Below are 13,371 nucleotides of genomic sequence, written 5' to 3' on the forward strand. Positions count from 1 at the left end.
CTAGAACTCAATATGTAGACCAGGCTGGCCTCAAACTCCTCTGCCTCCTCAATACTGGGATCAAAGATGTGTGCCACCAGGCCCAGCACTATCAAGAGACTTTTGATAGCTATTTAGTAATGCTGCCATTTTTTGCGACACGTGGTTTTAATTGGTCTTTAAGATGGGAAAGAAAAGCTGTGTCCTGTTCTAAATGGCTATTAACACTTGAGAGCCAAGCCAAGGCAACGATACAGGTAAGAGTATAACAAACAAGGCTAGACAGTGCTCAGACACCTTCCCAAACACAGTGAGCTCCTTCACATCTGTCTGGAAGGGGAGACTTAGGTTGTGAGCTCTGGCAGTGGTCAGGACCTGCCTTAACTATGATGACTAAATCATGAAGAACAATGTCCATTTCTTTTGAAGGCTTCAAGATGAGATTATCATATTCTGAAATGCTGAAGCCATGACTCAGACAACAAAACAGTGTGATATTCCTGCTGGATTCCAAGCCCTCACACCCGATTAGCTGTGTAAAGCAGCCAGGAGAATATGGGTGGGCTGTGAAGAACTGAAGTTCTGAGATTAACAAACTCAATAGATGCTTATATGCCTGCGATGAACCTGAGGTTTTTTTTTTTTTAATTTTCATTTTTCTGAGCTTTATATCGAAGTATATACATCATTATGGGGTGGGGGGATTTGTAAGGCTTTTCCCTGAAACTAAGATTTAATGAATAGTGTAAGCTCACAGGTGGCTGTATCTTATGTAACGTTTTTATACTGACAACTCCTATCTCAAGCCACTCCCATCTTCTCCTGTGGCCACTGGGACAGCTTCTTCCACATCATCCTTTCTCAGTAGTCATCTTTCAGGTGTCTGGGAGGAAACACATAGGGAACAAAGCCATTTTTGAGAGTTTCTGCAAGGAATCATACACAGACTCATCTTTGCCGAGTACGTAGGCAGACCCTGTTACAGGAGACAGTCTAACTGGGACCACCTGGGCTGCTGAGGCTTTATGGGATGCCCGGGTGCCAAGTCAGTAGGTAGGTGCTGCTGGTCTGAGGACTGCCCTGAGCTAGCCCTTTCCCTTCGCTGGAGACTGTTCTCCACGGTGACCATCTTTAGCACTGAGCTCCCTGCTAGTCTAAGGACCAGTCTGAGGCTCTGCTGGGAGCAGCCCTTTCCCCTCTCTGCCTAAGATGGCTCCCCTTTGAATCCTCAGCATGGGCTTCATCTTCATATCTGCTGCTCTGCAGAGATGCCCACTGTGAGGAGTGTATTATTCTGTCCATTTGCATTGCTGGGCTCCACACCTTCAGCATCACTGCTCCTTTTTCTTCCACACTGCCATTCCCAGGCATAGGCCTGGGAGACCCTGACACAGGAGCCATCCCTGGTGACTAGCAGCAGCTCTGCTAACTGCAGCAACAGGAGATAAAGAAATACTGACAAGCAAAACTGCTTTCAGCAGAGGGAGAGGCTGACTAGACTGAAATGCTTCCACTACCTCATTGTCTATGAGGTATGTCCCCAACAAGACAGCAGCCATGTTTGCTAGAGCCAGTTTCTCCGCTCTCAGCCCAAACAAGGTTCCTAAGACACTGAATGCAGCCATGACCACAGCAGCCTGGCAGCTTCTCCTAATACCTGTACCTCTCAGTTCTGAGTGGCTCCTGTGATGATAACTCAGGTGCAGCAAAACTTCCTGGACATTGGGAGGAAATTTTAGATAGACAGATAAATAGGTAGATATTGATAGGTAGATATAGATGACAGACAGACATGCTTAATGTCTCTCATCCCCAAATGCAAAGCTTAATCAGGACTGGTAATTAATTTAATTACTTGTTCTCCATTGAGCTTTACTTAATAAAAGGCCTCGTTCATAAGCACCACAAGTTAAGACGCTTTATTTACTTTGGGTCATTTGCTGTGAGAACTGCCTTGTTTAAGAGCCAATATCATCTGAAATTTTTCATAGCAATTGACTTCTAAAAAACTCAAGGCCCAACCACATGTCACTCAGAACACTGTATTCTGCCCCTCCAAGTGTAGCACCATGTAAACAGCACTGAATTCGTCTTCTCATCAGCTCTGACCAAAGAGCTACCCAGGGAGGGCGGTACAAATGAAGCTCTTTCTGTAATGCCGAATCTGAAGACAGTCTCAGGGCCCGTTACACTTCCTGGTAAAGCTAACATCTTGTGAATGGACTTCATGCAAGAAGATAATGTGACTTCTGTCCACTATAGAAAAAAAAACAAACCAGTGAAATTCAGAGAAACATCCATGTAGTCCATCAGGATATATCAGAACATGGAAATGAGAGCCGTGGCACTTGGCATTAATTCTGATACAAAACGAATGAGCATAGTCAATGGCCATCTTTAAGGCCTGTCAAGTGATCTTCAATACTGAGAACAAACATGATTGCAAAAGCGCATCTCTCCTTGAAAAGCAGACCTTCATTTATGACATTATCCACTGTGCCATAAAGAAATTGTTTTAAATGTAAGGTTTAAAATACAACTGATGCTAAAGTTTGCCCCAAAGCTGGTTAACATAGAAAATGAGCAGGATAAATGGCATCCCTAAGCATGCATTTACACTTTAAAATGAGCATAAATTACAACCCTGTTTCAGAAAGAATTTATGTGCTTAATACTCTATTTTCTTTGTAAATAACTTTATCCCCATACATTATAGGTAGATGCTGTAATCTTGGATGATCCCTGTCAAAAGTATTCAGAAATGTGTAGAAATGCATGACAAACAAAGATGATAAACAGTCATGAAAGCGCTTCATAGATGTGGGCCTCAGGATGATTCAGGATACCAATGAGAAACAACAGATTCTATAACCAGGGCAGAAGAGCATGAACGTCTGTTGTTTCCGTTTGGGCTCACTCGTAATTGAGTAAAGCATGCAACTCTGCCTTCACCTCTAAAAATTGGCATGGCTTCAGAGAGATATTTAAAATATAAATAAATATGTGTATATAAGCTACTTTAAATCCCAGGTAAAAAGAGGACGACAGGCAGTGTACCACAATGTACCAAAAGGAGAGCCACTGGAATACTTTTGCACCTAACTGTGGAGGTCATCATCAGGACCAATGTCTGCATGAACCAGTATAGAAACATTTAAAAAGCATCGTCAGTAGATTTCTCCCTCAACCCAACCCAGAACAGTAGAGGTGTGTTCCACAGGCCACTGCAGGAACACGATGGCACACGTGTCCACTTTCATCTCTGAACTTGCAACAGTGCCACAGTCCCTATCTTCTGTGGATGCAGCTGAGACACCCATAAGACAGCAGTCACTCCTTGTAAGAATCAGGGTGATTCTGGGGGACAGGTTTTAGTGTTACCCTTCTCATCCTATGATCTCTTTCTGCACCCCCCCCCCCACACACACCACCACCACCATTCTTGCTATGGTCAGCTGATACATTCTCAGCCATCCACAAGATCTATAAACACCGAGCTTCAGGTTCCCCTTTGCAAACAGACTCAAATTCGGCCCCTGTCCACCTCACGGCTGAGGAGTCAGTCACAGAGCATCCTCCCAAATGAACACACTGATTGCACTCCGTGTGGGAGGGAGAATTACCCTTTAGGAAGAGGAGGCACCGGACCACCTGGTAGCTGTCGTAAGGAGAGGTTATTCTCTCCTACATGACCAAGGCAGTGAGCATTTAACAAACACTACTGTTGTGTTTCAGAGTCAACACACTCAGCTGATAAAAACAGAGAGCACCCTGTCAGGCAGGCCCCTGATTGACAGGCGCTCCGGATGACACTTCTGGGAAATGTGGCTCTTCCCCAGCAGCTCCAGGCACTCACTTATTCCTCACCTTGACAAAGTAGCATTGACTTCGGGCAAGACTATATATACAACTGTGCTTGCATCTGAGCAGCCATAGACACACCACATAGAAAGGCATATCAGAAAAACATCTTTCCTTCCTAAACCATGGCCCCAACCAACCATTGTCATAACAGATAACAGAGCACAAGTTTCTGCTTATCACTGGTTACTGACCTATAAAACACTAACAATGACACCGGGGTCAGAACATTATCCACTATGTTGCTGAGCACCCAAACCCCCATCTGCACTGTAGTACACAGACCTTTGTGCCCTGTCAGTAGACACTGAGCACGAGGAGGGGGTCAGGTACAATGGAGCTGCTGGCCATCCCCTCAGACCATGTGCAGGCAAGGGAATAAACTCCCAACCCAAACTGCTGGTGTCTCTTCTAGGGCCCCAAACTGAGAACTTGGTGGATGTATCTTACTGGCACTGAGTGAATCAAGGCCCCATGGCAAGCCTCACTGCATAGACACAATTCCATCCGGGAATGTGTTTCGAATTGGCTGCAAATTTAGGACTTCACCAGTGATATTAAAAGCTTTACACAGAAGGTAGGCAAAAGCTGTTACTAGATTTTCAGGAACAAAGACAGCTGCCAAGGAGCAGTAACTCTAAGGCGGCAGCTGGAGGTGAACGGTGGGCTAGCAACAAAGGAAGGAATACAGCAGAGGATGCCCTGCCCATTTAAAGAAAACTTTTTTTTTTTTTTTTTTTTTTTTTTTTTTTTTTTTTTTTTTTACAAAAAGATTCCCCTAAAAGAAAGAGTGACTGCTGCATGTGAGGAGTCGGTCCTGATGGCATTAGGACCAAGACTGCCAATCAGAACAGTAAGACTGTACAATACAAAGGCTCAACACCCATTGGTTACTGGGCTCGAGCTGCATCCAGAGCTCTTTTCCTGCGGCGTTTTGAAAGACGTGGCTGGAGGAAAGGCAGTGGCTTTCTCTGCTGCGGAAGTCCCGTCCAACCACTCTGAGTCAGGAGGCTTCTGTGCTGGCAGGGCTGGCTCCAGAACATCTGGGTGCACTGTGTGTCACAATGGAAGGGGAGATGAGTTAGTGTAAGAAGTTAGGATAAGAGGCATTTAGAAATAAGCTTCTTGGGGGCTGGAGATGGAGAGATGGCTCAGTGGTTTAAGAGCACTGACTGCTCTTCCAGAGATCCTGAGTTCAATTCCCAGCAACCACGTGGCGGCTCATAACCATCTGTAATGGGATCTGTTGTCCTCTTCTAGTGTGTCTGCAGCATACTCACATATATAAAATAAATAAATCTTGAGGCAGAAGGAAGAGGAGGGGAAGACAAAGAAAGAGGAAGAGGAAGAAGAGGAGGAAGAGGAAGGAGAAGCTTCTTAATCTTTGAATTTCATGTCCTATTGACCTATTACTGTTTTCTTCATTTAAAACATTTAGAACAAATTTACAATATAGAAAAACCCAAAACATTTCACCCACAGAGCATACATACATGTGCCAGGCACTGCTCTGCTAAACATTGCACACTCAGGACTCCCTACCCCACTATCCCTCCTATACCATGTGCGTGTGTTTCTTTTTTAAAATAACATCTTATGAAGTAGCCCAAGATGGCTTCAAACTCATGGCCTTCTTGCCTCGGCCTCCAACTGCTGGGATCACAGCTGTGCCATTCATTATCTGCATGACCTAATTTCTTAACAAAAACTCATACAAGTAGGCACTGTCATCCAAATTTTATGGATCAGAAAAAAAACTAATGAGATCAAAAGTAGCAATTTATGCTCAAATATTGGGCTGGAAGCCCTATGGTTTTCTTGCCACACTGGACCCCAAATATACAAGGAGATAAACAGATTCAGGCACAGTACTTTAAGGACGTGTCGTGAGACACTCTGGACTGGGAAATCAGTGCTGGTGCAGAGCTGTGCTGTGTGCTCACAATACTCAGCACCCAGGACCGGGTCCACTGAACCCCAATGGCATCCCACCACAGTGCTGTCATGTTCTTCACCTCTCCAAACGCCAAAGTGGATCATGACAGACCACCCACACCCCACCAGAGTGTCTTCACTCTGCCAAGAGTAAAATACACTGAGATATAGCAAAATACAGCACAGTTTAGATTTTTCTTTCCCATCCAGTAATTCTACCCATGTGTGTGATGTGTATATATATGTTTACATACACACACACACACACACACACACAGAGAGAGAGAGAGAGAGAGAGAGAGAGAGAGAGAGAGAGAGAGAGAAAGAGAAAGTGAGAGCCTGAGAGCAAGAGCGAGAACAAGCGAGCCTTGGTACGTTTCTAATAGTGGGTCACAAAAACAACTTAGCTAAGTGGCACTCCACGTGTAAACGCACTGTCTTTTGATGCCCATGCACCTGGCCATGCAGATCTGGGCTGCTCTACTGTGACCAATGCTTCTGTGAACAGCAGTATAGGAAAATCTATGTTTGGGGCTGAAGGGAGGCTCAGCAGTTAAGAGCACTGGTTGCTTTTTCAGAGAAATTAGGTTCAATTCCTAGCCCCCACAGGGAGGCTCACAACCTTAAGTAACTCCAGTTTCCGAGTATCCAACATCTTCTGGCTTCTGTGAGTTTTGCATGCATGTGGTACATAGACATACAAGTAAGCAAAACAGCCATACACATAACATGATAACAGTTTTTAAAACATTTTAAATTTTCTTCTTTTAATTCTTTAGGTGACATAATCAATAAACAGAGATGGTAGATCTCATGACAGTTTTATGATGACCATCTTGAGAAACTGCACGATTTTCTACAGGATACAGTACTTGACATTCCACAGAAATGCTCTAGGGTTCTGACCATGTCTCTGTCAAGTACTGTCTGTTTTCTGAGACCACCATCAAATGAGCAAGAAGTAACCTAGAAGAATGTCTATGCCACCCCACCCAGAACAGCGCTTTTCACAACAGTATAAAATAGGCCATAATCAGTAGCCATCAAGAACATTGAGCTGTGGCACAGGCCTCCTTATACACTGGAATACTCTGTGTGTGGCAGTCAGAAACAGAAGGATTTCATACAAGAAAACATGTATGAATGTCAGAAACAGAACTGGGTGAAACTTGTCAATATGAATTCTTTTGTACAAGGTCCAGAAACACTAAAAAGTAGACAACATATTCTTTAGCAATATCTTTAAAGAAGCATGTCTGTTAAAAAACAAGGGACGGTTAAAACAAAAGACACCAGACAAGCAGGAAAACAGCTGCTGCTGAGCAAAGTGGGAAACCTTTCCCAGGGTGAATAAGACTGCACGCTGGCCACACTGTGTTTCTGTACACCTTATGTATCAATCGTCTTTTATAGCAATTAAGTCTTTGACAAGGGGTTAGAATAACTTGGAGAACATTGTTTAAACTTAAAAACAATTAATTTAGATATATAAATTGGAGGTTGGCACCCTATGTTCAGTTCTCTCACATTCTCATCAGTTAGTTGTAGCTAGCTGTAATGGTTTCCAGCTATCGCAAAAAAGGAGCTTCACTGAAAACTACACTTAAGTATTAAGAATGCAGTTAGAGATTACACTGATTTAAGAAAGTGGCAGTAGATTTCCTTTAGGTTCTGACTCACTGATCATGCGTAGTTGGCTAGGTTTAGCGTACCAGCCATAAAATCCTTCCTATTGATCATGCCTTAAGACCAATCATAGGGCTGGAGAGATGGCTCAGCAGTTAAGAGCACTGGCTGCTCTTCCAGAGGACCAGAGTTCAATTCCTAGCACCTACATGGTGGCTCACAACCATCTATAAAGGGATCATATGTTCTCTTATAGCATGCAGGTGTACATGCAACAGAACACTCATACAGCTGTTGGTTATTCCCAATATATAAGTACTACTATGCATTATTGGTGATGTCTTGTTGTCACTTGTGGTCACTGTGTACAACCTAACCTACATCTAAGGCACAGAGAACATCAAGAAGATGGAAGTTGGGAGGACTGCAAGAGCGAGAGGACCAAGACATCTCCTGTGAGATTGTCCTCTACAAAGAGGGGATGCCACACCCATAAAAGATCAACAATATGTCTGCCTAAACAAGACCTAGACAGTGACATCAACTGACATGCCAGCATGAATGGAGAAAATCAGACAGGGCCTACCTCTAGACGAAGAGCTATAGAAAACTGATGACTGCAGAGAGGGAGAATCAGTCTCCCACAGGGATGATACCTTAAGTGGTTATCCCAAACCCAATGGTGAGTCCCAAAATCATGTACATATGAACAACACTAAACGGATTCAATAGGTTGTTCACATATATACATATATATGTGTGTGTATACATGTGTATGCATGCTTTGTATGCATGTATAAATATATGTATATGTTTATGTGTACATCACAGAAATAATGAAAGAAACTGAGAGAATATATGAAAGTAAAAGGAGTGCTTAGAGGAAAGGAAAGAGACAGTGGGAGGGAGATCAATACATGGTAATAGGGACTAACGGTGATCAAAGTGTATTGTCTACATGTGGGAAATGTCACAATGACACTAGTAGCTTCATAAATGCTTATAAAATAAACAAGATATCGTTGGTCTATTTATAAATAAGTCTGTTGTAGTGCCAGGTGTCTTGTTAAATGTTGGGGGTTAGCAGTGAACAAATGGATTAAGAACACCTACCCTTCTAAATACTCAGCTGGCTTGCTGCTCAGGGTAAAACAGCTTCTCAATGGCAGTCATAATCCCAGGGAATGGAAGGTTGGGGGAAAGGCTTTAGGAACAGCCTAAACTATCCAGGCTCTGAACAGAATCTCCAGTGGTCCTGGTTCCCCTATTCTAAAAACCATGGTTTAGCTTTTGAAGGGAAAGGAGTGGTTGGCATGTCAAGGGTTCTAATGAGGACAATCACTTCAAGCAGCATGGTTCAGTCTAAACCTGGGTGCCTTAAATTTCTTATAGCCTCTGACTCTCAAGGTTTGAAGAAAATGGTTATTTCCACTCCTACCCCCAAATACAGTACATTTAAAGTGCCTAATACAGCTAGTTTGATCCAGCATGCAGTACAGCATGGGTACCAGTCTTAGAAAAGGCTTGCACACTTAACTCTCTAGGATCCAGGAAACAGCTATGCACTAAACCTCTACCTGCTATAAAGCCAGGGCGGGAAGGGAAGCAGAGACAAAGAGAAGACAATAACAGCGCTCCAGTTCCAGAAGGATCTACCTAATGGCTGAGAGGGCACTTTCCCAGCCTTTGCGCTATTAACACACACACACACACACACACACACACACACACACACACACACACACACACACACACACAAACAAGGAAGACCTGAGTGTCCCTTCCTTTCTTCACCCTCTAGCCTTACTAAGATCTTTAAATTCAGTCAATTTCAACTCAAAACTTTCTACGGGTGGGGGAAGGGCAGAGATTTGTGGCTGCATGCTTAAGAAAGAAGCTGAATTCATCACGATGACAGGGAGAGTGTTGGCAGAGATCTGAGCTATTTATTCTTTTAGGAAAATCCTATAAAGAATGACACAAGGAAGCCTCTATCTGCAGTCTTGTTCATCACACGGGTGAAGAGCTGATAACAGATGTGTGCAGCTGTGTGATTTAGTGCCAGGAGCTGGCCCCTGATGTGTATTAATACAGCGGCAAAGCGGGACGCACCTCTCTTCATCACTCATTTCTATAAAAGAGGTGGAATCCGAGATGGCCCGATGGTAGGCAGAGCAAGCCCATTTGTTCTCCTGACTGATGGCGCAGGCTCAGGCTGTGTCCTTCACCTCCATGGGGCACTCAGGTTGTGAGTAGAAAAAAAAGAAAGAAAGAAAGAAAGTGCTCGGCGAAGCCGGGCTTAGTCAACAAGTTCGGGGAGGAGTCGGCAATCGGAAAGACGTCTTCTTTAATGCACTAACTATACTTCCTGCTTTGAATGTGGAATAAACTCTTCCCATGATTCTGCTCTCATAAAGCACTAAGGCTGGGCTGGGGTGGAGCTCAGTACAGCACTTGCCTCTGGACATGAGGGCCTAGGTTTGATCCCCAGAACTGGGAGAAAAATTAAAAGCAAGAAAGAGGACCAAGGTATTAAGGAGGGGGGAAAAAAAGAACAGAAATTAAGAAAAAAGGCTTAAATTCTTTAAACAATGCAGGCAAGACAAGGAGTGAGCTGAGTTTCACAGTCTGGAATAATCCTATTATACATTCAAAGGACGGCCAAGTGTTTAAAGGGCGAATCTAGGGCATCAGGACCCTGTAAGTTACGAACACTTGCCTTCAGAAAGGGACTTACACTTACCCTCAGTTTTCTCAACTATCAGTGGGAACAGTAAGAACTGCATTTGTCCTTAAAGCTGAGGCAGAGGCTAAGTCAACTACTATAGACCAACAGGGCCTGGCCAGGCGGAAACCACAACAAAAGTTCACAAGAACTATTAGGCCTGAGGTAACTGTTAGGCCTGAGATAACTGTTTAGGATGAGCCACAGGGTAACAGTCACTTCAGACAGAAGCTCAGAGGGCCACTCTAGAGCATGAGAAAAAAAGTGTCCACACTTGCCTGCCCTCTATCTTCACTCAGCTCACAACTGATCTCAAGTACGTGATATGTAGCACAGCTAGTTAAATAAGCTTCATCCCAGCTGTCTGGGTACAGAACTGCTTTGGGTGTAGGTCTGTTTCACAAACATCTTATCCTCATAGCTGAAAGAGGTCATTCATATGATTTGTTACCACACTTGCTTCTGACTGCAGGCCATCACACAAGCCAAGTTGAGAATTCAACTTACGTGTGCATGTCAGTGCTCAAAAGTTTCTCCCTCTTGTTTTTCTTTGTTTGGTTTTCAAGGCAGGATTTCTCTGTGTTAGCCCTGGCTGTCTTAGACTCACTCTGTAGACCAGGCTGGCCTAGAATTCGTAGATCCACCTGCCTCTGCCTCCTGAGTGCTGAGATTAAAGACGTGTGCTGCTGCTGCTGACTGCTTTCATATTTCAAATTGCTTCAGAGTTTGAATTTTTTAAATTAGGGACATTCAACCTGTAGTTTATCTAGGGAAACTAATTTACTTACATGGGCTTGATATTCAATATACTTGATAACATATGTGTGGTAAAGTATACACATTTTAAGTGTAAAGCTAAAAAACATTTACATATATAAACACCCATGTCACCCGTCTAGTCAGTAATGTAGACCATTTCCAGAGCCCCAGATTTTTCTGTGTCCTCTCTTGGGCACTTTCCCACCAAGGATAGCTGCAATCTTGGCTTCTACCAAACTAGCATAAGTTTTATATAGAAACAAAAAAGGTTTATCTGGAAAATTTGTTTTTAATCAGACATTTCATGGTGAGTAAAAATGAGCACACTATTATACATAACCAGTGAGGATGCACTGCACTGTATTCACCAGTGAAGAAAGTAAACAGGGCCAGGCATAGTGGCACATGCCTTAGGAGGCAGAGGCAGATAGATCCCTGTGTGGTGAAAGCCAGCCTGGTCTACAGTCTATGTAGTGAATTGAAGGACAGCCAGAGCTATATAGTAAGACTCTATCTCCAAAAAAACAAACAAACAAACAAAACCAAAAAAAAAAAAAAAAAAAACCAAAAAACAAAAAACCAAACAACAACAAAAAAAGCAAACAAGGACTAGGAGATGGGTCAGTGGTTAAGAGCACTGGCTGTTCTTCCAAAGGACCCAGGTTCAATTTCCAGTCCCCATATGGTGGTTTATAATCATTTATAACTCTAGTCCTAGGAAATTCAGCCCTTTTCTGGCCTCTATGGGCACGAGGCACACATATGTAAAATAAAATAAAAATTATTTTTTAAAGAAGAGAGTAAAGGAACCCAGGTAACCACTGGCCACTGACCAAGCTGCTATCCAGTTGGGTGTGCTTCAGCATGGACCTCACTCCAGCTTCGGACAACTGGGACAGCTGACAGAGGAACACAGAAAGCCCAGTGACAGGAAGCAGACTCCACTGTCAGAGAGACTTGTGAAAATTACTGTCAGCATTCAACTTCTTACATAAAACAGGATTAGAGATTCCTTATCACAAAGATCAGAGGGAAAGGTATATAAAACACGTAATTTAGCATTCGGAACACAACAGTGTTCTATAAATGACAACTGTATATAATCACCTGTACTAGGGCTAGAAAAAGATGCTGAGGCCACAGGTTTCCGTTTCCTTTTAATGTCACGTGAACATGGTGGTCCCCAGTGTACACTTGCCTGCCTGCAGAAAGAGAAGAGAAAGAAGAGGAAGAAGAAAGCTGTTAACATTGCAGTCCTTGTTATGAGGCACTGTGTTGTCCAGATGAAGTCTTTGCCCTGCTATAGATATATGGTAACAAAGCAGGCATCATCTCTTGCCACTCGTCACTGCAACTTCTGCACATGCTCAGAATTATTCAGAACCCACAATACATGGCACTCTCAACTATTTTCCAGATTTCAGGAAAGCAGAAATTCGAGTTTAAGTAAATATGTGTTTCATTACATCATGTTTTTTACATTGCTTTCACGTGAAAATTCTAACTGCAATTGAGCTGAACTTACTAAGAAAATATTTGAATCACACGATTGAAAAGTTGTTGATACCCTGTGAACAGGACATTTACATAGAATTATAAAAAGTTTAACTCTGCTGGGCAGTGGTGGTGCACATCTTTAATCCCAATACTCTGGAGGCAGAAGCAGGTGGATCTCTGAGTTGAGGCCAGCCTGGTCTACAGAGTGAGTTCTAGGACAGCCAGGGCCACACAGAGAAACCCTGTCTCAAAAAACAATCAAACAAAACAAAACAAAACAAAACAAAAACAAACAAAAAAACCTACCACTATCACCATCCCCACTCCACCCCCAAAATCTTAAAAAAAAAAAAAAAATCCACACAAAAAAGTTTAACCCTGTTGTCACTGGATAATCTGAATTTTTATGTGTACAGGTGTTTTGTCTACAAGGATGTATGTACATCCTATGTGTGCCTGATGTCTGCAGGGGTTGGAGGGGGAAGGACCTGCATCTTCTGGAACTGGAGTTACAAACAGTAGTGAGCCATCATTCGGGTGCTAGGGATCCAAGGATTCTGGACCACTGGGCCAGATGTCTAGCCCTGATAATCTGAGTTGTCTTCTTTTTATTAACATTTTATTGGTCCCTTGTGAAGTTTAGTATCATGCACCCCAATGATAATTTGGATTCTTAATACTGTTTATATCACAAGTTAAATATTTGGTTTCTGTGACCTTAAAAATATAAATTGTGTGTCAATGACGTCAAACTGTTATATTTTCAGCTTATTTCACAAATGAAACACCTAAATAATTTAAGGAAGGAAGGCGAGATTCTCCAGAACACGACAGTCTTACCACTGGACTAGCTGCCATGATATCCTAGCTCCTACCCTCCTCCTTCCCTGCAGTCTGATTAAGCTTCCCTTCAGCACTGCAGGGCTTCCGTGCCACGAATCATTATCTGACTGGTGAACATACATGCTTCCCTAATGAGGCTTAATCCC

General features: G+C 43.1%; 1 protein-coding gene across 9 annotated transcripts in view; it reads right to left on the minus strand.

Moving 5' to 3' along the window:
• Positions 1-1,875: 1,875 nt before the first annotated feature.
• The window catches only part of Gpatch2l (G-patch domain containing 2 like), a 47,935-nt gene continuing 36,439 nt past the window's right edge, over positions 1,876-13,371 (minus strand). For 5 of the 9 annotated variants that reach the window (XM_076921599.1, XM_076921596.1, XM_076921598.1 and 2 more), the window contains 2 exons: positions 11,993-12,087; positions 1,876-4,892 (listed from right to left, as the gene is read on the minus strand). In XM_076921599.1, the coding sequence (XP_076777714.1) occupies positions 4,717-4,892; positions 11,993-12,087 (271 nt within the window). In that variant the 3' untranslated portion in view covers positions 1,876-4,716. The remainder of the gene's footprint in view (positions 4,893-11,992; positions 12,088-13,371) is intronic. The other 4 variants (XM_076921601.1, XM_076921600.1, XR_013106685.1 and 1 more) reach the window with 3 other exon arrangements.

The sequence above is a fragment of the Arvicanthis niloticus genome, chromosome 23 (assembly GCF_011762505.2).
Source record: "Arvicanthis niloticus isolate mArvNil1 chromosome 23, mArvNil1.pat.X, whole genome shotgun sequence".
In the NCBI taxonomy this organism is placed as follows: Eukaryota; Metazoa; Chordata; class Mammalia; order Rodentia; family Muridae; genus Arvicanthis; species Arvicanthis niloticus.